This window comes from Humulus lupulus, chromosome 6 (genome assembly GCF_963169125.1).
Source record: "Humulus lupulus chromosome 6, drHumLupu1.1, whole genome shotgun sequence".
In the NCBI taxonomy this organism is placed as follows: domain Eukaryota; kingdom Viridiplantae; phylum Streptophyta; class Magnoliopsida; order Rosales; family Cannabaceae; genus Humulus; species Humulus lupulus.
The window spans coordinates 216,952,213-216,979,220 of record NC_084798.1 but is presented as its reverse complement, the minus strand read 5'-3'; the positions used below and the strand labels follow the sequence as shown (position 1 = coordinate 216,979,220).

Genomic DNA, 27,008 nt, shown 5'->3' with positions numbered 1-27,008 from the left:
AGCAGCTAGGTGAAGATCAGTATAGTTGACATGGGCTTTGAGTGAATAATGCATAAGGTTATGCATATAAGAAGTCAACAAATCTATTTATCAGAATTCTTAAACAAAAAAAGTACTAAAAATAATTTAGTAAAAGGAATAATGTTTGCTGCAATAAAAGGAAGTTACATACTTTAACAAAGATAAACAAAAGAGAAAGATTAATTGCAACACTGAAATTCTCACAAATTAAACACTCTAACATAATAATGGCAACAAAGAGTCAGATCAACCAAATTAAACAAAGCTGATATATATATATATACACACAAGTATATATGTGTGTCACAATGTCGAAAGCTGGCATTGTCTCATTTCTGTTGAGATTTTTGGGAGTCAATCATATAATATCATCATTCCTATGTGAAACTCCCATCATTCACTCTGCATCATGCATAAGAAATCAGTAATTCTAATTTTGATTAGTATGCTTCCACAAAATACTAAAAAGAAAATCAGCAAAAGAAAAAACAATGAAAAAAAGAGACGAATTTAGACATGACAAATTGTTTTTCCTTGATTACTCTTCTGTAGATGCAAAACTATTTTTTGATGACTTTATACCAAATCTATTTGGAGTCTCAAATAACAAAACCAGCAACAGTCCACCAAGTGATCAAATAACACACAAATCTATACTCTTCTATAATTTTTTCTTTAATATTTGGTTTATATAATTATATATTATTTCTATATAGTTATATATTTATTTGTATCATAAGCATTAAAAAAAAAAAAAAAAAAATGAACCACACTAAACATTATGAAAATATAAGTAATTATAATTTTTCATCTCAATAACATAAACATAATTAGTTATAGAAAAGTGACTTGGTACGTATACTATATAACTATTAAATATCACTGCTATAATTTTATATGATACCTGTTTTATATCTTCGAAATGAAGAAATATCCACCCAACAGTCCACCAAGAAAGCCACATCCATATCCCACAAGCACTGCTTTCCAACCAAAACCACTCTCAAATTCAGATTCATGTTCAAGTGTACTTGGAGACTCATCACTGCTATCACATTCCTTTGATAATGGAAAGCCACATAATTCTTCATTTCCATAAAATGAAGAATTCAGAAATGTACTAATCTGTCCACCTTGTGGTATCGGCCCCGTAAGTTGGTTATTACTAAGGTTGAGATACTCGAGAAATGTGAGAGCTGCCAATTCCTGAGGTATTCTTCCAGAGAGCTTGTTGTTGGAGAGATCCAATGATTCAATTTCTTTCAGATTCCCAAACGATTGTGGAATGTGGCCTTCAAAATTGTTACTCGATAGATTCAGCACAATCAATGATTGGAGATCCCCAACAGATTTTGGAATTTTGCCATGAAAATTATTGTTTGAGAGATCGATACAGGTGAAGATGGTTAAGATCCTGACATATTCCATTTCAAAGCCTTTATTAGTCACAGTTATCGACTCATAGTAGCTTCCGTCGATGTACTCCGGCTTTGACTTAACGACATTATTATTGTGTGTATTAATGGCACTCCAATTGGCAAAGTAATCCGATGACAATGTTCCATTGAACTTATTGAAAGAGAGGTCGACAATCAGTAGTTTCTCAAAGCCCATAAACTTCTTGGGATCCCATATTGGACCATGAAATTTGTTGGAACGCAGCACAAGAACTTGCAAACTTGCCAAATTTTGTAACCAAAAGGGGAAAGTGTTAGATAGTTGATTGTATCCGAGATTTAGAATTTCCAATGCATTGCAATTGGTTAAAGATTGTGGAACCATTCCTTCTAATTGATTATGACTGAGGTCGAGAGTAATTAGACTGTTTCCATCCAGAAATGTTTGAGGCATTTCTCCACTAAAATTGTTCTCTTTCATAATCAACACTTGAAGAGCATGGCTGAAACTTCCCAAGCATTGTGGAATAGAGCCGCTTAATTGATTATTTGAGACATCAAGAACGCCAAGATTTCTTAAATTGCAGAACAATGATTTGTTTCCCATTCGAGGAATTCTACCAGAGAGCCTATTTTTAGAGAGGTCCAAAAGATAAAGCGAAGTCAAATTCCCAAAAGATGATGGGATAGTTCCCTCAAATTTGTTGCTAGCCAATATCAACTGATCAAGGGAGTTAATGGAACCCAAACATGGAAGAATCTCACCGCTTAAGTTGTTATTGGACATATCGAGATATTCCAAATTAGTCAAGTTACAAAACAATGGATGAATTTTCCCACTAATGTTGTTATTCGAAATGTAAAACCCCCTTACAGAAAATGGTGGAGCTGGTAATGTGTCTCGAAACATGTTGTGGCTTAAGACAAGAATCGACAACGCTTTCCACGGAAGCACTTTCGGCACTTGTTGCCAACCGGTGATGAAATTTTTATACAAATATAATATCTCCAAGGTCTCTGCTCCTATAGTGAAGAACCATTTGGGGATCTTGCCTTCAATTTTGTTGGTGGAAAGATCCAATACTTGTAGCTCATTTTGGGTTTTTAGGAACTTGGGAAATTCTGTAATGTTGCATGAAGCCAAACCCAAATAATTAAGTTTGAAGATTAGAGTGGAATTTGTTGTTGTGTTTTCCACTACAACTAGACTATTACGTGAAAGAAAAAGACTTCGAAGCTGACTCAACTTTGAGAACATGCTTATCTCTATAATTCCACTTAAGTTATTGTCCGTAAGGTTCAAAGCTTCAAGTTTTCGCATTTCAAAAATTGACCTTGGAATTTTTCCGGTTAGCTTGTTCCAATCCAAATTAAGGTATGTTAATTTGGATGATAACGAGACATTTGGGATGGTTAGAGGGCCATTAAAGTGATTATTGTCAAGCCTTAGATACTTTAGAGAAGGCATTATGAACAAAGCTGGTGGAAGTTGGCCATCAAAGTTGTTGGAACTTAGGTCAAGACTTGAGAGATGTGATAAATTCTTAACTGAAGATGGAATGGTTAGGGGGCTTGTAAACTGATTATAAGAAACACTTAGAGATTGTAAGGAAGCCATTATGAACAAAGCTGGTGGAAATTGACCATCAAAATTGTTGAAACTTAGGTCAAGACTTAGGAGACGTGACATATTCTTAACTGAAGATGGAATGGTTAGAGGGCCTGTAAACTGATTATACAAAAGACTTAGAGATTGTAAGGAAGGCATTATGAACAAAGCTGGTGGAAGTTGACCATCAAAATTGTTGGAACGTAGGTCGAGCGATGAAAGATGTGATAAATTATTAACTGAAGATGGAATAGTTAGAGGGCCTGTAAACTGATTAGAAGAAACACTTAGAGATTGTAGGGAAGGCATTATGAACAAAGCTGGTGGAAGTTGACCATCAAAATTGTTGGAACTTAATTCAAGCGATGAAAGATGTGATAAATTCTTAACTGAAGATGGAATGGTTAGAGGGCCTGTAAACTGATTATAGAAAAGACTTAGAGATTGTAAGGAAGGCATTGTGAACAAAGCTGGTGGAAGTTGACCATCAAAATTGTTGGAACTTAATTCAAGTGATGAAAGATGTGATAAATTCTTAACTGGAGATGGAATGGACCCTGAAAAATTACAGGATGAAAGATCTAAAACACTTAAGAACTTGAGATTGCCAATGGAATATGGTAATATTCCATTGAGGTTTCTATTGAACGACACATCGATGACTTGAATATTAGGTAGATGAAAAATGTTTTGCAAAAATTCACCATACAGATTGCAATCACTAAGAGATAGAGATGTCAAGGAGGATAGGTTAGCCATAGATTTGGGTAGTAGTGAAGAAAGATTCACATTGTTCAGATGAAGTTCTCTTAATTTTGTCATGTTTTGAGCAAATGTCACCGTTGGGCTATATAAAAGTCTAATATCCATCTCACGATCATAATCATAGTAAAAATTAGAAGAGAGATCAAGAGACATCAAATTAGACAACAAAACGATTTCAGAAGGGACTTGACCAGAAAAAAAGGAGTAAGAGAGGTTGAGATGGGTTAACCTCGAAAGCTGAGCAAAGCTTGATGGCATATTGGAAAGAGTGAAGTTGTTGTAGGCAAGGTTGAGCCGTTGAAGTTGACGTAAGCTAAAGAGGCTGCTATTGGAACTGAAATGCCCTTGAAGCCAACTTAAACTTAGATCGAGCCCTATTACTTGTCCTGTTTTGCTGCTACACGTGACACCATCCCACTCACAGCAGTCCTTTCCTTCCTTCCAAAACCTCATCTTCGGGTAAGAAAGGGTCTCATTGGATGGAATTGGAGAATAATAATCAGTGTAATTGGCCTTTTTAAAGACAAACTCTTGCTTTAGTTGCAACAAAGCAGAGCTTATATGGGGGAGGCATCTCACTCCAGAGGAAGTGAAAGATGCATTCAGAGCTTGTTCTGTTGTCACAGAGCAACATGTGACGAAGATCATGATGAAGCTAAACATGATGAAGAAGAGCAAACGATTTTCCATTGTTCGTGAGAGTTGTGAAATTAAGTTGTGAAAGATGAGTAGATTTTAAATACCTGCATTTCATAATTGCTTTTTCTTTTCATTTATTTTAGCACAAAAGACACTCAATCATGGAAGTAGACTCACAAGGCTGAAACGTTTTCAACCTTTCAGTTCTAGCTGATGGAGCCATACACAACTACACTACAAGGAAAGAATTTCCAATATATTGGTAAAGTAATAAATAATTGTTTACAAGAAAAGTCTTATAAATGTTAAATATAGATAATAACAGGTCAAATCTTTTACTATTCTTAATATTAAGTATAATGAAAACAAGTATTATTAGTCTTGAGTTGACATGACACTTGGAAGTTGGACTAGTCTTGAGTCTTCCCCCATTTCACACCTTCCAAACTTAACCGAAATTATAAAAAAAGATAGAGAATGAGCTTTAAAACTCAAATCACACAGTCACACATTTCTCTTTAATCACACACATCACACGAATAAGATTCATCTCAAATATTAAGTGGTCACACAAATAAGATTCATCTCAAATATTATGAAAAAAAAAAAAGATACAAAATGTATATATTACTACATGATAAAGAAGGAGAAATAACAAAATCATGAAAAAAAACAATTAAAATCACCACACAACAATATCTTTGGAATAGCCTTTTCATTGTCATGTCTTCCAAAATCCTCTAAATCTTCCAGCATAATAACAGACATGTGATCTATAAAACGTTGCACTTTGGTCAACCTTTTTAAAACCAAGGAATTAAAATTCTCTGTTTTAGCTAAAAGTGGTTTAATGAACCAATTAAGGATCTCATCTAGTTCAGATTTCACACTATTTTAAAAAGGGACTAAGCCACACGGTGATGTCTATAGGCTCTAGACTGAAATTTAATAAATATAATTTTTAGTTTACTTTTTAAAAATATTGCACTTGGCTCTATTATAAATATAGGTTTTCTCTGCGCTTTTTTTCAACATTAAACAAAAAGTACAAAGAAAATGTTATCACATTTAATACCCGCCTAAAGAAAAGTATTATGATATTGCGGTTTTAAAAAAAATATATAGTGTAAAGTTTTAAAACTGGGTTGGGTAGTGGTAATTCTGACTTTGACTCTTCTACTAGCTCACGTGTTCGAGCCTGGCAAAAGTAACCTTGAGTTTCAAACCCACGAATTGAGTAAAGAAGATAAGGCCCACTCAACAATTGATCTACCACATTCAAATATTTAATTATTATTCATTAAAAAACATAAAATAATCAATAAAACCAATCAATTTAAAAAAAAAAATTAATTACCAAGCCCTCATTAAAACTAATTTATGGCTTCGTAACTTTAAAATGAACTAATTAAGCTTTATTTATGGGTCCAACACACTTAAATAGTCTATGGATTAATAAATGAACGATAGTCTACTGACAACAAACTTTTCTCCATTGACTAACTCATAATTTCTCATTTTGAAAACTGCCAATTAATTTGCGATATTTCCTAGAAGTTGCCAAGAAAAGTTGCACACATAGGAGTCTTCAGAGAACTAACTAACTATTAAGTCTATTAGATAAGCTCAACGGTCAAGAAATAAAATATATATTTGATCACTTTAAAATGAACTAATTAAGCCTTATTTATGGGTCCAACACACTTAAATAGTCTATGGATTATTAATAAATGAACGAGAGCCTACTGACAAGATTTTTCTCCATTGACTAACTCATAATTTCTCCTTTTGAAGACTGCCAATTAAGTTGCGATATTTCCTAGAAGTTGCCAAGAAAAGTTGCACATATAGGAGCCTTCAGAACTTCATATTCAGAGCACTAACTAACTATTAAGTCTATTAGTTAAGCTCAGCAGTCAAGAAAAAAGATTATATTTGATCACTTTAAAATGAACTAATTAAGTCTTATTCATAGGTCCAACACACTTAAATAGTCTATGGATTAATAAATGAACGAGAGCCTACTAACAAGAGACTTTTCTTTTTCTTCATTGACTAACTCATAATTTCTCCTTTTGAAAACTGCCAATTAAATTGCGATATTTCCTAGAAATTGCCAAGAAAAGTTGCACATATTGGAACCTTCAGAACTTCATATTCAAAGCACTAACTAACTATTAAGTCTATTAGTTAAGCTCATCTATCAAGAAAAAAGAATACATTTAACGTACTCACATATTATGAAGAGAAGAGTACTCACATATTGTGAAGAGAAGAGAAATAGAGAATAATTTATAACATAAAGAGAAGAAAACATTATATACATATATATATATAGTTCAAAATGCACATACCTAAGAACACATATACTTGAGACGATTTAGAGTTGACAGTTATGTTTTCAAAATGCATTCAATTATTATAAGATACATATATACATACATGGTTTATATGATAGATATGTGTATGTACATACGTACATAGTTTTTACCTAAGATATATGGATACATTTACTTAATTCAACACTACATTGCCTGCAGCATTTTTATCTCTATTTTCATATTTTGACATGAAATAAAGGTTTTTAAAAAAAGTATCAAAACAAAGATCAAAGGCAATAATCAAATGATAAAAAATGATCACTGAAGAATTAAACATTGTCATCTGTTAACAAGAACAATTCTCATTCTGGTATAACTTTTCTCAATAGCAGCAGCATAATCATCTAAAGCAGGAGCAATAATAATAGCAATCACATTCTCACTAACTAAATAGTAGGCCACTCCTATACATCTTTGATGAAAAATCTGTAAAAAAATTTGGTCACAAAAGGACTTGACTATATGAAAGAGTTGTGAACGTAATGTTTACAACACAACATCCATCTCACTCACAAATTAAGCCTAAACAATTTCTTGTAAATTAATAATAATAGATAATGACAACAAATAGAGAAATACCCACTTGGGAGTAGACATTTATTGTCCCATTTATTGTCACATAAATGTCTTCATCAAAACTAAATGACATGTCGACCTTCTAATACACTTGGCTTTGGTGTCAAACCAAAACAAAGAATAATGAAGACAAAATTACCCCAAAAAAATAAAAAAGTTCAATCTTTTCATCTCTTAATCAGAATAGTTCTCATCTGAAATCCCTTTTTAGCATCATCATCTGGAGTAACTATAAGAAACACCAGTGGTAGCACTCCCCTCAGTACTACCTTAGATCAAGAGATCTGAATAATCCAAAATCACACAATAAAATATATCTCAAATACAACCTCCATATACCTGTCACTAGGCATTCAAATGAAACAAAGATTACAAGAAATTCTCACTAACCAAACACCCAGCAAACCATAAATAATTACTTGTCTCATAATGAAATAACATTGCCTTTTAAGCTCATCTCAGTCATCTTAATATGCTCATCTCATTCATAATGTGAATCTCAGTCATCTTATCTATTAATTCCTACATCTTCCTGGACAACAAATTTGCATATTTTTTAGTTGAGAAAAAAAAATTGATGAAAAATAAAGTTCTTGAAAAGGGGAAATCAGTTAAAGGAAAGCTCATATGTCAATGAAATTATTTAGTTAAAGTAATATATATTGGTTTTTATAGATCAAATCAGAGATTATACGCAGTAGAACAACAATCAAAATTGTTAATTTAACCCCACAAGATTTCTAGATCTACTTCTTCACATGCATATATATATCTATATTGAATCAAAAAGATGAATAGAAATATTACCTCAAGTCATTCCTTACTGCTTTCTTTTTGCATGGCAAATTCCTTGAGATCTCACACCAAGATCTTCCAAAATGTTCTCAACACACAAAGAACGAGTGTGGGCTCGTTATACAAAACAATAGGCAATATCTATTTATCAGATGTTCTCAACACATGAGATCTGATAAAGTTTGGACCTAAGTTTGTGAAGAATAGTGATTTATGCTTGTAGCACTATTCTTCTTTTTCAGGGAGATTTCAAGTTCTGTTTTCTATCTCTGAAAAGTATCGTTCTGAAAAATCGATATCTTATATTTAATATATCCAATATATTAAAAATAAAATATTAGTTATTTTAAACAATTTAAAATAATTGATCAGTTATCAAATTTTTGTTTAAATAATAATATTTTAATCATATTAAGATATCTCATTATTTATTTAATATTTAAATAACTAAAATTGAGGAACAAAGAAACTTCTAGATACTTCTTGTGCGTGTATACGTGCACCACATGCCAAGAAAGACATATGATCTTTCCCAATTTTTATTATTATTTAAATACCAAAAATCTCAAAAATAAATTAATTCAAAATTAATTATATTTTTGTTAAATAAAATAACCAATTAATTAATTACACATAATTATACAATAATTATGTTTAGTGCATAGAATAATATTTTACTTATCAAATAAGTCATTTTGCCCTTTTTGTATTTATCTTTGTCAGTGTTTGTTTGAGCCATTTCAGGGACCATGGACCTATAACATTAAGCTCCAATAAATTGAAACTAAATAATTAAACTCTTTAATCATAATAGTTAATTTATTAATTATGATATTTCTCCACTATAAATTCAGAATTGAACTCTTTATGTTATAGATATACTTTTACAGAAATCTTATCTTAAGTTGTACATTGATATAACCATCTTACAATAGTTCAACCCTCAAATTAATTAGTTCATAAATTATAATGGAAGAATTGTCATTTTACCTTTCTAATTTACTTCGTATTCCTTAAGTGTCATTAATTCACTAGTGTAATTAATCTATAATATAATTATTTGAGCTCAAAATCATTCAGTTCCAGAATTAACCATTAATGGAACTAATATACGATCCGTTAAGAAATATTAGATTCCGTATTGTTGATACATATTCCCAGCCATCCATGATATTAAATCTCCAAAACAAAAGTCATTAGCCTCATTCTATGAAGAGACCTTAACGAATGAATCAAAATATTTAATAAACATTAACAGGAGTTCATGAACACTCAGGATTTAGGTTGATCTATAAATGATCACCAGTTATGATATGAATTACAAGTCTTTATTATTAAATGGTTTTTGGATAAAGACTTATATTCATATCGGTCCATGTCATATATAATCATATTATATAAAGCATATTTACCGAGATGTCTTACCACATCAATAATCTGAATCTAGATTATTTGTATCAACATGATACTCAGTAAATCGCACTTACAACCCCAATTAAAGAATTTCATAAATTCAATTTGTTGTTGTTGACTAGTTTTATTCATTCATGTGATCTTAATTCTCTCGTACTAAAACAAAATCACACCCTCAATAATGAATATGGAATTTTTATCATATTTACAAAAATTATTCAAACAATAATTTAATAATCTAAATATAACAATAATAGACAATTATATTTATTTATTCATTGAAATAATAAATATATTTTACATGCTTTTAGGACATATTCCTAACAACATGTACATGCTTTTAGGACGAAGAAGAGCAAACGATATTTCATTGTTCGTGAGAGTTGTGAAAATAAGTTGTAATAGATGAGTAGATTTTAAATACTGCATTTCATAAATGCCTTTTCTTTTCATTTATCTTAGCACAAAAGACACGCAATTATGAAAGTAGACTAAGAAAGCTGAAAAGTTTTCAACCTTTCAATTCTAGCTATGTATATCAACTTTCATTATTTATTTATTATTTTATTTAGTTGATGGAGCCATAGACATATACACTACAAGAAAAAATCTTATATATAGATGATAATGTGTGAGTTCGTTTACTAGTCTTAATAATGAAAACAAGTATTAGAAGTCTTGAGTTGACATGACACTTGGAAGTTGGACTAGTCTTGAGTCTTCTCCCATTTCACACGTTCCAAACTTAACCGAAATTAAAAATTTGCACTTTCATCCCATGAACCAATAAAAAAAGATACAAAATGTATTAAGTGGTCACTGAGCTTTAAAACTCAATCCAAGTTATTATGAAACAAAAAAAGATACAAAATGTATTAATACATGATAAACAAGGAGAAATAACTGTTGTGAATTTTCTAACGTTTAAAATATGCGCAAGTATACACAATCGACAACAAGTAATACAGTGATAATGTATCGAAGTTCGTCTCCACAGGGACTTTTCAACTAAAATAAAGTAAAATCAACCAAAAACAGTTTATAATACAGTAACCAAATCAAGAGAAAGGTTGTGTAATTAATTATGAAAATAAATGTAAATGAGCAAATTAATTCAACTAAAAATCAGAGATTGAAATGAAAGAATTCTGGGTGGATTTCAGATATGAGAAAAATAGATTTAGGTCATGTTTAATATTAGAAATACAAAACCAGTAGCTATTAGAAAATCCATGGAGTTTGTTCACAAATTAGATGGAGAGAAAATACAATACAAAATGAAGAAGGGAGAAGAAGAAGTTAGAAGGAATTGTTGTGCTCAATCCCCCTAGTTGTCAGCTCGTGGTCCTCTTCCTCCTCTGTACTCTCTCTGTTTTCTTTTTTTTTCTTTTCTTCTGTTTTCTCTCCAAAATGGTCTAAGAAAATCAGCTGTCTCTCAGAATGGGGGCTGCTCCCATTTTCGGCTGGTACTTCCCTTTTAGGGTACTTGGTTTACCCTAATTAGCAAGTCAAAGTCAATCTTGCCCCCTGTCCTTTGCCACACCACCCAGCTGACTTAATTGTACAATACTCTCGCCACCTCAGCGCCACTTATGTCTCATTAAGTCCAGCTCGCATTTGTCACGTTTCCTTCCTGGGCTCTGCCAATTGCTACGGTGATGCTGCAGCATTGAAGCAGCAACATGCATTTTCCAGACTTGTTGTTTCCTTTTTGATTCCAAAGTCCCCGATCACTTATTTCAGCTTCCTTTCCTGTTTAACACATACACTAAACTACAAAAATCACTCAAAAATATGAAAATGCAAACACAAGGTCCCTAGCTACACAGACACACTAAATTGAACACAATTACAAGAAATAAAAACTCATTACTCTTTTGTTTGGTTCAAAAATTAAGTTTAAAGATGTGAAAATAACTCTAAATCCTAGAGTTATCAATAACAAAATCCTAAACAACAAAATTTAGTAAAAAAAACAATTAAAATCATCACACAACTGTATCTTTGGAATAGCCTCAGATTTTACAGTATTTTAAAATGAACTGATTAAACATATTGTGGTGCTTGTGACTAATTAAACATAATAAGCCCCACAAGCCTTATTCATGGGTCTAACACCCTTAAATAGTCTATAAATTAATAAATGAACGATTGCCTACTAACAAGAGACTTTTCTCCATTGACCAACTCATAATTTCTCCTTTTGAAAGCTGCCAATTAAATTGAAGTTGCCAAGAAAAGCTGCAGATATAGGAGCCTCCAGTACTTCATATTCAGAGCACTAACTAACTTTTAAGTCCATTAGTTAAGTTCTGCTATCAAGAAAAAAGAATACATTTGATCACTTAATTAGTAGCTTCGTATTTAAGGCACTTTTATACATTGATTTTATCCAATTTGATGTAAGAGGAGGGATAACAATCCTATGAACTTTGTTGCAACATCAGGGGGCAAAACTACAAATTAGGGGGATTTGATATGCCTAACTTTTATCATCATAGTAATCGCAATTTGTCATTTTCCAGCTTTATTGTTAAACGCCTAAATTAATTATCTTGTTTAGTTCTTTTTGTCCTTTAGTTAATTTGATTAGTCATAAAAAAAAAGGGATAGTTAATTGCACCCCAAATTGTTTGATGATGATTTTTACAATATTTGTTTGGCAATTCTTGAGGAGACGATAAAAATTACTTTCATTATATTACTTGTTCAACGATTGTGTACACTTGCACACACTTAGGAAAATCCGCAACAATCACTGAAGAATTAAACATTGTCATCTGTTAACAATAACAGTTCTCATTCTGGTATAACTTTTCTCAATAGCAGCAGCATAATCATCTAAAGCAGGAGCAATAATAATAGCAATCACATTCTCACTAACTAAATAGTAGGACACTCCTATACATCTCTAATGAAAAATCTGTAAAAAAAATTGGTCACAAAAGGACTTGACTATATGAAAGAGTTGTGAACGTAATTTTACAACACAACATCCATCTCACTCACAAATTAAGCCTAAACAATTTCTTATAAATTAATAATAATAGATAATGACAACAAAGAGAGAAATACCCACTTGGGAGTAGACATTTATTGTCCCACTTATTGTCACATAAATGTCTTCATCAAAACTAAATGACATGTCGACCTTCTAATCCACTTGGCTTTGGTGTCAAACCAAAACAAAGAATAATGAAGACAAAATTACCCCAAAAAAATAAAAAAGTTCAATCTTTTCATCTCTTAATCAGAATAGTTCTCATCTGAAATCCCTTTTCAGCATCATCATCTGGAGTAACTATAAGAAACACCAGTGGTGGCACTCCCCTCAGTACTACCTCAGATCAAGAGATCTGAATAATCCAAAATCACACAATAAAATATATCTCAAATACAACCTCCATATACCTGTCACTAGGCATTCAAATGAAACAAAGATTACAAGAAATTTCACTAACCAAACACCCTGAAAACCATAAATAATTACTTGTCTCATAATGAAATAACATTGCCTTTTAAGCTCATCTCAGTCATCTTAATATGCTCATCTCATTCATAATGCGATTCTCAGTCATCTTATCTTTTAATTCCTACATCTTCTTGGACAACAAATTTGCATATTTTTTAGTTGAGAAAAAAAATTGATGAAAACGAAAGTTCTTGAAAAGGGGAAATCAGTTAAAGGAAAGCTCATATGTCAATGAAATTATTTAACATGTATATAACATAGTAACATATACATAAAACTATAAAAGATATTTGTTTTTATAAGAAAACTTTAGAATTGAAGATAATTTGTACAGACGAAGAATGGAATTTCAGTTAGTTAGTAAAGAGGATTTTTTAAATTGTTCTTACTGATACTAACTTTGAATTGATCTAGAATTCAGATTCTAATTACTGCAACAAAATGAAATAAATAAAAAATTACATAAAGTAGGTCAAGTAGAACAGACATAGAAATTTACCTTTTGAGAAATTAGCAAATCACAACCATCAATATCCAGAGAAGTAAGAGTCTGGGGCAGTCCTTCATTTGGTAAGCACTCTAATTTTTCCAAGTAATGAAGATTCAATTCTTGAAGAGAGGTTAGGTGCTGAAACCCTTTTCCATTTAGAACTTTAAGGTTCGAACAAAATTTGATTGAGAGAATTCTTAAAGTTGGTGGAAGCAACCACTCCTCTGGAAATGAATCTACCACTCCACCACATTCTATAATTTCAAACTGTTTCAGTGACAAGTTTCTTTGTAAATTCCATCTCATGCGATTTTCAATGAGCATATCGCATGACTCAATGGACAGAGTTTTTAAAGTAATGGGCAATAATCCCATTTCTGAAAATGACTCAACCATTGGACATCCCCTTATGAACAACTTTTTAAGGCGAGGGTATGTAGAGTCAACATGTGCACTTGCTGGAAATACAGTCACCAATTCATTGCAAGATGTAATGTCGATACATTTCAAAGATGGAAAATTGCAAACAGGTAATGCCATATTTAACTTTTGACATCTTTCTAACTCAAACTCCTCTAAACAGGGGAAAATCTCACCCTTATCTGCATTAGCAAACGACCAATCCAACGTAATCCAGCATTGTCAAATGAACTAAACATGTTTGGAATAAGGTTTGTGAACTTACTTTTTGCCCTTTTGCGTTCGTCTTTCTCCATCCTGAGTTGCAAAGCTTTAGTGTTGATCTTGTCCACCATGTGATCAGCTTTATAAAGTACTTCTTTAAGATCTTCAAGCCACTTCTTCACATTGTTGTCTCCAAGTTGCTTGTCCTCGGCATCGTTCAGCAGTACATTAGCAGACATCAATGTAATCTCCAACTCTTTAAGCAACTTAGGAATAACTTTCTTTCCTCTAATGAAGTTGAGGACCTCTTTAGAAGCTAGTCTATCAAAGAGGACATTGATGAAACCAGAGAGAAGAGCTCCTCCCACCAGTAAGTCAGCCATGGTTTCAGTTTTTGGATCTGGAGAAGAAAACTTTCAGAGATGAAAGAAGAGAGAAAAAGAACAAGTGTATGGTAAGAAGGTTAGAACCAAAGTAGTATTGGTAACAGTTTACGTGTTTGGAAAAGTTTATAAATGAGTGGTGCATATTCATGATACGATTAAACGGCAATTGCTTTTCCTTTTTTTGTTCTTTTGAATGGTGCCAATTATCTATGATTTCAAGAAGTTTCCCAAGAAAAAATGAAAAAACTTGATTGGTTGGTAATCAAGCTTACCTATATTGAATATTTGTATCTAACTAAGTTGACGTAAGAGCTAGTATAGTTATTGATAACTATCTTCAGAAGCGTATATATATATATATTATTTATAAATTGTGAACCCAAAAACAATTATACTGGTCTACTGATTTGAATGAATACCACCATTCACTGAAGGCAGCGATATGAAAAACCACTCAAAATTTGAAATCTTAGACATTCTTCAACAAATAAACTTGTAGTTAAAACAAAGATGCATCAAGTAAACCCACCACAAAAACAATATAATGAAAAACTGCTAGCATGAGTAGTCTAGTAAAAGAGAGCCATAGCCATAGCCATAAACATGAAAGGATTAAGTTAATTTCAGACACTGTTACTCTTCTGCTGCTCCATTACTTGTACCAAATTAGAAATCAGAAATCAAATTATATACATATAGAGAGAGAGACTGAAATAGAAATGTAACAGAGCACAGAAATTTAATAAAGAAGAAACAAGAAAAGAAAAAATACCTTGTGGTCCACTCACCTCCGCAGGCGGCGCCCGATGTTGATGGATGAAGAATGTTTTAGGTCGCCGGAGTTGCAGAAGAAGATCGGAGAGTCGATACAAACTTGGGGCTGAATTAGTCGAATAAAAACCATATTATTGAAAATGATCATAATCACGGTGTGTATGCATATGGAAATGATCATAACCACATTTTCATAAAATGATCATAATGGTTGGCTCTTCTTTTTGTGATTCACGCAAGTCTTTTTTCTTTTTCTTTTTGAGTACCAAGTGTTCGATGTTTTGTTTGAACAAAAATAAAATAGTGGCGGTTGTGTAGGTTTATTAAGAGCTGACGGTTGTGTTATTCTAGAGAGTACAAGTATACAATTCTTTACTTTACCAACAACTATAAATATTATTTTATAATGAAAAATGGTACCGAAAAATTAATAATCAGCTTGTTACCAGTTTGTCATTTACTATTTACCCCTAACAATATTAGGACAAATTCCAACCATTGGATGCCAAAAAAACAACTTTAAAATCCAATCGAATGGCTGAAAATATTTTGAGGTTTCAAATCCCTCGAAAGCGATTGAGGGATTGAATAATTTGCCCATGACATAATGATAATTGTAGTTAAAATATATATTCAAATATTACACACAGTTATGTGATAGTTTAACATAATCAATCACATTTATGAAAATTAAGACTGTTTTAAAAAACAGTAATACGTCAATGTGTGTAATGTTTGAGTATATATTTTGGATGCGCATATCATTACTCATTTATAAGCTATGTTTGGTTATTGATCTCTCTCTCAAATGGGATCTCTATTATAGCTAAGTGTACATACTTCCTTTAACCTTGTTTGTTTTCTTTACCATGGGAGATTTGGTTATTTTTAGTTTTTTATTTTTTATTTTTAAAAAGAGCCTTTAATTAATTTTGATTTGTTTACTTCAAGATGTATGTTGATGAACTTAATATATCTAATCTATGGCTATATATGTTACTAAAATTATTTGGAAATTAAAACTTTAGCAATGGAATTCATGATTGGCAAGGGGTCGTGGTGTACTGTTATATTTAACATATTTTAGCAAAAATATCACTTTAATAGTATTCTAAAAGTTGTGCTAAATTTGACACAATAATTTGTTATTTTTTATTTACTATATTAACACTAATTATGCTAATTTATTAATTAACAATTAATAATTAACCATATTAATTACTTACTTTTTTTGGATAATAAAAATTAAGAATATATAAATTTTTGTATATTATTAATAAATATTAAATGAATTGTTGAAACTTTGGATGCAACAACAAGAACCCATTTCTGCTAGCCGAAAGCAGCGGTTTAAGCAGAAACTGAAAGAAGCAGATAGGAGAGTTGGCGGAACAGGACTAGAAAACAAGCTAGAAAATCTTCGAGAGCTTGTCGGTGGTGGTGGGAAGGTTAGCAGTGGCAGCATGGCTAAAAACACTACAAGAGATTGGCTTGACCCACATTGCCATGAGTCACAGTTTGAGAAGCGGTACCAGCAGTAAGCAGCAGTAGGCAGAGCAGAGCAGAGCATCTTCCATTATAATCTTCAAGAGGTTTGTTTATTACTCGAAAGGTTGTACACATTTGGAAATACATTTTATTGAGGTTATGTATCTTGTCAATAAATCTCTACATGAACCTTGTGGTGTTACTGTTTGTGCTGAAGTTCTGAGAAAAGAATTTACATGTGTTCATTCATATTACATCTCTCTTAATAAATATATGCAAATTCTATTAGCTATTAGGAAAAAAGAGGGATTCTAAGTACAATGATATGTCACTAAACTATATTATAGAGTTAGGATAATTCTATGGTAGGGCTTTCAAAAAGAGCCCACCGGTGGGGCTCTTTTGTATTTCCGACTCGTGAACAATTTTCAGCGCGATTTTTTTTATGATCGTGCATATTGTAGTTATTTAGAGCATCCTACAAATTTTTAGAAAATTTCGAATAATTTATAGTGCTGAAAACTAGGTTCAAACATGCTATTTTCTATGCGCATAAAAAAATTAGTCACGCGTGCAACAACCTGTTTTTAAACTAGTTTTCAACATTGTAAATTATTTGGAATTTTTTAAAAATTTGCAGGATGCTCAAAATAACTACAATATATACACTCATAAAAAAAATCGCGTCGAAAACTGTTTATGGGAACTCTTTTTAAACGGTTAAGTATGTCTTTTGAACTCGTAAGTTCTAAAGTGACACTTGTATGGTAATTAAAAGTTAGGTATAGAATTTAGTGTGATCTATTATGGCTAAAAAGTAAATACCTAACTTTTAAGTTTTATTATGTATGTTGATTTTTATTAAATTATGTGGAATATATGTTTGGTTGTAGCATATGAGTTGAGTTGTTTAATTAGTGCCTATAGACATAGTTTAGTGGTAATATACTTATTAAAAAAAATAGTTGTTTAACTAGCTTTTTTATTTTGAAAATAATAATTTAAAAATTAGAATTATGTGTTTTTAATTATTTAATACCTTGAAAACGAGTTATCACCTATCACAAAATAATGATTGAATTATTGAAACATATATAAGTCTAAAATAAAAAAATAATTATATTCACTCACTAAAACAATCCATTAATGTTGAACTCGAAAAACTAAACATTAAAGTAAAAAAACACAAAATCTAACATATAAAAAACCCCTAAAAGAAGAACAAAAATGGAAAATAAAACTAACGAAACATAGAAGCAAAAGATTAAAAAAAAACTAAACTAGTTAAATCCTTTGATGGAGATGAACATCCCTAGTGCTTTTTGCAGTAGTCTTGGCTTCGTGCAAACCATAATGGCCATGAACCCCAATGGCACTGGTTGCCCACATCGAGAATTGTGGTGCAACATGTAGAATTGATCGAACTATTTGTCCTCATGTACGCTTTTATATCACCAATACAATGTGTTAAGCAACGTAGTTCATGTAAACAATTTTGCTTAAAACCACCAACGATTGGAGATGTAAAGTTCAACGAAGATGAATTTTGTTTCAGTGTCTGTGGTGGTGGTGGTGTCGATTTAGCAATATTTACAATAGTGCAATACTTTTGGCTTTTGAGAAACCAAGTAGGCATTCGATCGCCTGAACATTCATTGGCGATGTTGAGAATAGTATCGCAACATATAGAGTTGATAGGCTGCTTTTGAATGAGAAAACTAAATATGTTAGCCGTGCATGGTTGTAATTGTTGTAACTTTTCACATCTCGCGTGAGTTTTGTTGACACCACCAAGAGGTTGTGCACTACACAAACTCAATGACAATATAAGAGAAAAAGAAAGAACAAAAATTGAAAAACTCCTCATGTTAACAAAAGTTCTAAACTCAATCACTCATTTTTTTTTCTTTTTAAAAAGGAATGAGAACTTGATGAAAACTTGTGTAGTCTTAGTTATGTTTATATAGAGTTGTGTGACTAAGAAGATTAGCATTTAAAATAATGAAGTATATATATTTTTTAAAATAATAATAATAAAATAAGTGAGAAATATACCGAACTAATTGGTAGATATTTAATATGTAAGCATAAGCTACTTAATTATGTGATGGTCTAACATTTTTTACATTAATTAATAATTCATAAATCTGATTGGGATATCTTAATTTAAATTTAAATATAAATTTTATGATAATATATATTTTTAAATAATTATTAAAATTTAAATCTAAATTTCAAATAACAGACGTGATTCATTTAATATTTAAATTATTATTATTATTATCATCAATTAATTCAAATTTAACAAAATTTCAAATAGCATGACAATGTTTGAGTTTTGATTAGTCTGTGTTAGAGATGCTGGGCCTGGTAGCGATCATGGACCACACTTCAAATAATGTTAAGCCCACCATTAATAATCAATAACTTTGTCGTTTGTTTTTTTATTTGTCGTTTCTTTAAATCTCTACTTTATATATATATATATATAAAACGTTTTGTTTAGTTTTATTTATAAAATTTATTAATTATTTTTATTAAATTTATATTAATATCATATAAATTTTAAATCAATATCCTATGTTAATTAAATAATTTATTTATTTTTGTTTAAATTTATATTTTTTCTAATTTTTGAATTTGGGGGTGACAACAAGAGATTATATATTATATGTTTAATGTAATATTACATATTATATGTGGATTTTAAATTTAAGTTTCTCGTTAGTTTTTAAAAAAAAAAAAAATTTGTTGCTAATTCAAAATAGATTATATTATATGTTTAATATGATATTATTCTAATAAGTGAGTTTAAGTTTAATTAAATTTTATTTAAGTTATAAAGCGTATGATTTTATTATTTTTAAATAATTATCATTGTTAAATATCTCAAAAATATCATATTTTAATTTATTTAATTATTTATTATTTTTAAATAATTATTATTATAAAATATTTAAAAAATATCCTATTTTAATTTGTTTAATTATTTATTATTTTTAAATAATTATCATTGTTTAATATCTCAAAAATATCCTATTTTAATTTTTTTAATTATTTATTTTATTTTATTTAAGTTTAAATGTTTACAAACTACCGTTAAATATAAGAATTTCTGTGTTATCTAGACACTTATTATATAGAAGAGATATTATGATACATCTAATACAAAGTGTGAGATTTTTTTGTTAAGATAAATACACTAATATATACTTTAAATTAAGAAAACTCATAAGAAGGAAAAAAAGAAAAGCAATTTTTTTTTTAACTTCATTGACATATATTTATTTATGAGGAAATTATATTTTATATAAATTTTTTAATAAAATTTGCAAAATTATTGTTTTTTTTAAAAAAAAAAAGTTATTCTATGATATTTTTTAAGAATTTTTATTTTTATGAGTTTAGTTTCCCATATATATTTCTTTTTTTATAAAAGTTGATTTAGGCTATAGTTTTACTCGTAATTAAGTTTTCTATATTTAATTAGTTAGCAATTGTGTTCTCGTACTTTATTTTTTCTTTAATAAATTTTTTCATACTAACTAGGAAAAATATAAACCTACATTTTTGAAAACTCACTAATTAGGAAAAATACAAACTTAATAAATTTAATTAGAAACTCACTAATTATTTGTTATTTTGAAAACAATAGTTTTGAAATATAAAATTGTACGATTTAAAAATCAGAATTATGTGTTTTTAATTTTCAAATCCTGAATTAAGCCATTATTATTTAGTGGAAATTGAGTTGTTTCTAGTTGTGTATTTATATTGGTCGATTGAATTAAAGATTTTGTGTAGTTAAAGCTGTTTATGTTTGGTATCAATATTATCAAAATTTTGGTAATTTAATTAGAAACTCAATACATGAATTTGATACCATGAAAACGAGTTTAAACTTATTAGAAACTCAACAACAAGATTATGACAAATCATGAATTATTAAAGCACGTGTAATTCTAAAATAAAAAATAATTATATTCACTAATAAAAACAACCAGTAATATTAATCTCGAAAAACTAAATATAAAAAAAACAATAAAAGCATATAATCTAACATATAAAAAACCCTAAAAGAAAACAAAAATAAACAATAAAACTAAAAAACATAAAAGTAAAAGAATTAAAAAAAAAAAACTATAAACTATCTCAATTCTTGTGGTTTTCGCAGTTGTCTTGGCTTCGTGCAAACCATAATGGCCATGAACCCCATTGGCACCGGTTGCCCACATCGAGAATTGTGGCGCAACATGTAGAATTGATTGAACTATTTGTCCTCATGTACGCCTTTATATCACCAATACAAGGCGTTAATCGACGCAATTCATGTAAGCAATTTTGCTTGAAACCACCAACGATAGGAGATGTAAAGTTCAGTGAAGATGAATTTTGTTTCGGTGTCTGTGGAAGTGGCGGTGTCGATTTAGTAATATTTGCAATAGTGCAATACTTTTGGCTTTTGAGAAACCAAATAGGCATTCGATCACCTGAACATTTATTGGCGACGTTGAGAATAGTATCACAACATGTAGAGTTGATAGGCTGCTTTTGAATAAGAAAACTAAATATGTTGGCCGAGCATGGTTGTAATTGTTGTAACTCTCCGCATCTCACCTGAGTTTTGTTGACACCAAGAGGTCGTGCACTACAAAAGCTCAATGACAATATCAGAGAAAAAGAAAGCACAAAAATTGAAAAACTCCTCATGTTAACAAAAGCTCTAAACTCACTCACTTTTTTTTTTCTTTTAAAAGGAATGAGAACTTGTGTAGTCTTGGTTATGTTTATATAGAGTTGTGTGACTACAAAGATTAGCATTTAAAATTAATTAAGTATTTTTTAATTTTTTTAAAATAATAATAATAATAATAAAATAAGTGGTAAATGTATCGAACTAATTGGTAGATATTTAATATGTAGGTATAACCTAACTAATTAATTATGTGATATGATTGAGATTTTTTAATTTAAATATAAATTTTATGATAACACGATAATATTTTTTTAAAATATTTATTCAGATTTAAATATAAAATTTCAAATAACATGGACGTAATTTATTTATTATTTAAACTATTATTGTTATTAGTTAAAATAAAAATATTCAAATAGCATGATAATGTTTAGAGGAATTTACATGAAATATGGGAAAATTTTCTAAATTTTAATAAATATGACGTTTTTTTGTGTGTGCATTTTATATGTTATTTTATGTTTTCTTACTTTTTTTATGAGATTTGTTTTACCATATTTGTGTAATAATTTATTAGTTTTATCATATTTAATTATACTAGATACAAGTAACGTGCAATGTACGTTTGCTTAGTTTTATTTATAGAGTTTATTAATTACTTTTATTAAATTTATATTAATGTCATATAAATTTTGAAATAAATATCCTATTTTAATTAAATAATTTATTTATTTTTGTTTAAGTTTATGTTTGTTCTATTTTTTGAAATTGGGAGTGACAACAAGAGATTATATATTATATGTTTAATGTAATATTAAATATTATACGTGAATTTTAAATTTAAGTTTATTGTTAGTTTTAAAAACAAACAATTTGTTGTTAATTCACAATAAATTATATTATATGTTTAATATGATATTATTCTAATAAAATGAGTTTAAGTTTAATTAAATTTTATTTAATTTATAAAATGTATGATTTTATTATTTTAAAATAATTATCATTGTAAAATATCTCAAAAATATCATATTTTAATTTGTTTAATTATTTGTTATTTTTAAATAATTAGCATTGTAAAATATCTCAAAAATATCCTATTTTAATTTTTTATTTTATTTTATTTAAGTTTAAGTGTTTACAAACTACCGTTAAATATAAGAATATTCTGTTAAATATAAGAATATTCCATTAAAGTTAACATTAAAAAATAAAAAATCATTAAAACCAATAATTTCCGTTATCTACACACTTATTATATAGAAGAAATAAGATTATTTTGGCTAATTTTGAATTTTTGGGAGGGTATTTCAGTAATTATAGGTATTAGTTTTAATTTATTTTTTTGTTCAGACATTGAAAAACGTTTTGTTTTCTTCTTTTCTTTTATTTTTTATTAACTTCAATCAATATTTTCTCCGCTATAACCGGTTACCACTATCAGGAAATTTTTGATATTTTTTTTGTGGTAGATCATTTGCCATTGTCAATTTTTTAGTGATGTATGGTAACTAGTTATATCTATAAAAAAATAGTTTTATTTTTTAAGTGGTGTTGTAGTAACTGATTACAACTATAAAAATAATTTTGATTTTGTAGTAATGTACTATTATCAAAATACCAGTTGAATTGTAACTGATTACTTAGTGAGATTTGGAGAAAAAAAACTTATATGAAAAAAATAAACTAAATTGATCGTGAAGGTAACTGGTTACAATTAGGTTTGAAAAAAAACTAGTTGCGATGGTAGCCGGTTACCTAGCCAAACCTGAAAACAAATAGGATCCAAACAAAAAATCTAAAATGATCATAATCGTAACTGGTTACAGCTTGGTTTGAAAAAAAAATCAGATCTGAAAAAACAATTACGACGGTAACTAGTTACTTATCTAGACCTGGAAAGAAAATTAGATCTAAAAAAAAAAAATCTAAATTGTTCGTTATTGTAACTAGTTACAACTAGATCTAAACAAATATCAGTTATGAATAAAAAGAATCAGACGCCATTGTACCCGGTTACTTAAACAATTATGAAAAAAAAACTCAGAAATTATAATAGAGCGTGACTGTATCCGGTTACAATTACGTTTAGAAGGGAAAAAAATAAATATGAAGTGCAAAAACAGATTTGAAATGGCGAAACCAGATGTGAAAAAGAAGAATAAGTACAAAGAAAATAAAAATAAAACTAGATTTGAAGAAGAAGAACTAGAGGGGGAGGTACGTCGTCATCAGGGGCGGGGGCGGAGGTGCGTCGTTGTCGGGGACGAAGGTAGCATCGCCGACGAATGACTGAGATGAGAGAACCAAATGGGAGAGAAGAGAAGAAGAACTAGAGGGGGAGGTACGTCGTCATCAGGGGCGGGGGCAAAGGTGCATCGTTGTCGGGGGCGGAGGTAGCATCGCCGATGAATAGCTGAGATAAGAGAACCAAATGGGAGAGAAGAGAGGAAGAAAGGAGAAAAGAGAAAGTTGAGTATTTATGATTATGGTAATCAATTTTTTATATTATAGGAAATTACCATATTTTAAACATTTTTTTTTTCAAAACTTACCAAAATTTATATAATTATTATTTTTTTCTATAAATATAGAAACTATGTTTATTTTTTCCAAAAACTTCCCTAATGTTTAAGTTTTGAAGGTGTTTTGATTAGTCTGGGTTTGGTAGGGATAATCGGCCACACCGCTCCAAACTTCAAAAAATTTTAAGCCCACCTTGTATGCTCTATTGCAACTTTTTGTCGGTTTATTTTTATTTTTTATTTGTGGTTTCTTTAAATCTCTATTTTTAAAAAAAATATTTTTATATATATTATGCTACATCTAATGAAAGCTGTGGAATTTTTTTGTTAAAATAATAAACACTAATATTTATTTATAAAAAAAGTGCGTCTAACAAAATCAGGTTTAATGATTTTTAATATTAACTTTAACATATTCGGTTAACTTTAAACATATTTGGTTAACTCCTACATTTTTAATTTTTTTAAATATCTTATTTATTTTTTTTATAAAAAAAATAGGGGATTTTTAAAAAATATGACTTTTTAGCCATCAATGTGCAAAAATATGATAATTAAACTTTACTTACTTTGTATGGAAAAATTTAACTACAAAAAATCAGAATATGGGAAAAATTATCCCACATTAAAAAATAAAAAATAAACAAACAAATCATCCATTAAGGAGGGTAGTATTGTAATTAAACACCCAAGTACTACAATGCTGAAATTTTGACTCGATCAAAAACATCCCCAACAAATTTTTTTTTTTCAGCAAGAACACCCATCTCCTTCGACAACTCCAGCCACAAACCCAAACCTCTAGCCACCTCCAGCCACGTGAAACAACACCTTCCTACAATCAAATCTGCTTCTCCAGCGACGTCCATCTCCGACGACGTCCTTCTCCATCACCAGCGACGTCCTTCTCCATCTCCGGCGACGAACTTCTCCATCGTCCAAAGCATCCAAGAAAACCAGGTTTGTAAAATCCTGCTCTGTCAAATACTATATTAATCTAATTTTCTTCAACTTAAAATCTATTAATTTCCTAATTCTTCTACATAATATAGAACCATTGATTTCATATATGCGTAACGACTCTAGTCACGAGGAGGAGCTCTGTCCTACGCAAAAATAAATATTGAATTGAATACATAGCTTTTTTAATTTAATTTATTTATGAGCAGAATCAGTAGTTTGAGTGGTATAGTCTAGTGAGTTAAGTCTACTACAAGTGATATTTTTAGTTGTGAGAAAACTATCTATAGCTGCCTTTTAACTTTACGAACCAAGCAAACAAACAAACCTCTTCGGCCGCCATTAGAGCTCAGAACCAAGCTCACATGTTTTTTCTTTATTATTCTTTTTCAAGTTCTGAATCTTTTCTTGTAAATATGTCTATGTTGCTGTATAGCTTTCTTTCTTGATTGCCTCTTGGTTTCTGTATTGAATTAATTTGTATTAATGCATCTTCCCTTTTTGGATTTTCTATTTGGAGCATTTTGCAGATCTATACACCGCATGTAATCTTTAATCAAATACTTCATTGATTTGTTTTGCACATTTCCTTTTTTCTAATTATGCCCAAATCTTGTAACCCGAATCATTATTCTCTCCCATTTTTCTAATATTTTCTTCTCGTTAAAGCACTTTTTGTAATTTTCCATTTGTCACTCTTTAGCTGATTTTCTTGGGAAAATCTAAGCTACGAACCTTCAAAATTCCCTCTAGTCTTTCTACAATCTTGCGTAATACACCTTTTTTTTAATATTTATAAAAATGCTTCGATTTGTGGGGTCGTTTTTGCTCCGCCTCTATGCCGTGGCTCCGTTGTTGAGCTCTCTCTCGATAAAAAAGAACTATGATTATTTTAGATTCAACTTTGTCTTTGCGATAAAAAAACATTTGATATTGGTCTGAATTCTAATTGTCAAAACAGTTAGTAACAACAAAGTAACCAGTTACCTTGAAAAACTGTTATATTTTCCAATTAAGTTTTTCAGTGACATATTTAATTGCAGACTAAAGTAACCAGTTACCTTCACCAATTACACCCAATTAACTACTTAAAAATTTACAAAATATTACAAGTATGGAGAATACTACTTCTTTGGTTCAATTTGGAGGCAAGTGGTCGGAGGCGAGGGAGGAGGTTGGTTCGTGGTCAGATCTGGTTTTTTTTTCTGTCTTGAGATCTGTGGTAACTGGTTACTTTCACGTTGTTTGTTTGTATATTTTAGGAGGTAACTGGTTACCTTCATATTCTGATGTGTGTGTATATTTCCGGGTTCTATATGGTAACTGGTTACCTAGGTTACTAAATCATACTTACTCTTCTTCTTTTTTCCCTTCAAATGTGATGTTTTTTTTTCATTTCTAATATGAGTGACTCTTCAACCTCTTATGATAACTGGTTACCCCTCTTATGGCAGTAAGTTACTAATCGCATTGTTACTGGTTACCCCTCCTGATACATGTAATTTAACATCTAAGATTATTTTTTACATAAATGTGAAAAAACACAAACAAGTAACTGGTTACCCCTCTAGATAAATGTTATTTAAGCTAACTGTAGGATTTTTTTTACATAACTTTGAAAAATTAAATAAGTAACTGGTTACCTTACCCAGGTTTTAAAAAAAAACGTACAATCTAAAAAAAAAGGAAAAAAATGTTTACAATAAATAAAAAAAATAATAAACAAAATTCATATTACAAAAAAAAATCGCAAAACAACCATGGAAAAATTTAATATAAAAATAGTTATATAAAATTAATATAAAAAAAAAATCAAATAAGCTAAAAAAAATAATCAAATTACAAACATACCATTCAAAATTCATAAAACTTGATTAAGAGTGAAAATATGACATAAACAAACTTTTATACAAAAATATGGGAAAATAAACCCATAAAAATGAAATTAAAACAAAAAAAGCCATAAATTAACTTTTCTTGAAAAAAAGCCATATTTTTGC

At 29.8% G+C, this 27,008-nt stretch overlaps 2 protein-coding genes across 7 annotated transcripts; both read right to left on the bottom strand.

The window, feature by feature from the left end:
* Positions 1-96: 96 nt before the first annotated feature.
* Positions 97-4,587, bottom strand: LOC133783288 (receptor-like protein 53). Of its 2 annotated transcripts, none has more exons than XM_062222862.1 (2): positions 926-4,587; positions 97-451 (listed from the first exon to the last, which is right to left on the bottom strand). In XM_062222862.1, exon 1 carries the CDS (start codon positions 4,480-4,482, stop codon positions 931-933), a length of 3,552 nt encoding a protein of 1,183 aa, XP_062078846.1. In that variant the 5' UTR covers positions 4,483-4,587; the 3' UTR covers positions 97-451; positions 926-930. The 2 variants fall into 2 exon arrangements, with proteins under 2 accessions (XP_062078846.1, XP_062078845.1); XM_062222861.1 differs by having other exon boundaries at positions 97-423.
* A 6,141-nt stretch (positions 4,588-10,728) lies between these two features.
* LOC133783291 (putative disease resistance protein At3g14460) lies at positions 10,729-15,690 on the bottom strand. Of its 5 annotated transcripts, none has more exons than XM_062222868.1 (4): positions 15,341-15,690; positions 14,244-14,582; positions 13,568-14,160; positions 10,729-12,952 (listed from the first exon to the last, which is right to left on the bottom strand). In XM_062222868.1, exons 2-4 carry the CDS (start codon positions 14,563-14,565, stop codon positions 12,944-12,946), a joined length of 924 nt encoding a protein of 307 aa, XP_062078852.1. In that variant the 5' UTR covers positions 14,566-14,582; positions 15,341-15,690; the 3' UTR covers positions 10,729-12,943. The 5 variants fall into 5 exon arrangements, with proteins under 5 accessions (XP_062078852.1, XP_062078851.1, XP_062078850.1 ...); XM_062222867.1 differs by having other exon boundaries at positions 10,729-13,007; positions 15,357-15,690; XM_062222866.1 differs by having other exon boundaries at positions 10,729-13,007; positions 14,244-14,595; positions 15,341-15,689.
* Positions 15,691-27,008: the final 11,318 nt, after the last annotated feature.

What these genes read in the sequence shown, in the direction of transcription:
- LOC133783288 (XM_062222862.1), bottom strand. Translation starts at nt 4,482, where the DNA reads ATGGAAAATCGTTTGCTCTTCTTCATCATGTTTAGCTTCATCATGATC.
- LOC133783291 (XM_062222867.1), bottom strand. Translation starts at nt 14,565, where the DNA reads ATGGCTGACTTACTGGTGGGAGGAGCTCTTCTCTCTGGTTTCATCAAT. An exon ending in CGAACGCAAAAGGGCAAAAA is followed by an intron (nt 14,161 to 14,243) that starts GTAAGTTCACAA and finishes TTGCTAATGCAG; the next exon opens with ATAAGGGTGAGATTTTCCCC. An exon ending in ATTTGCTAATTTCTCAAAAG is followed by an intron (nt 13,008 to 13,567) that starts GTAAATTTCTAT and finishes GCCTAGTGACAG; the next exon opens with GTATATGGAGGTTGTATTTG.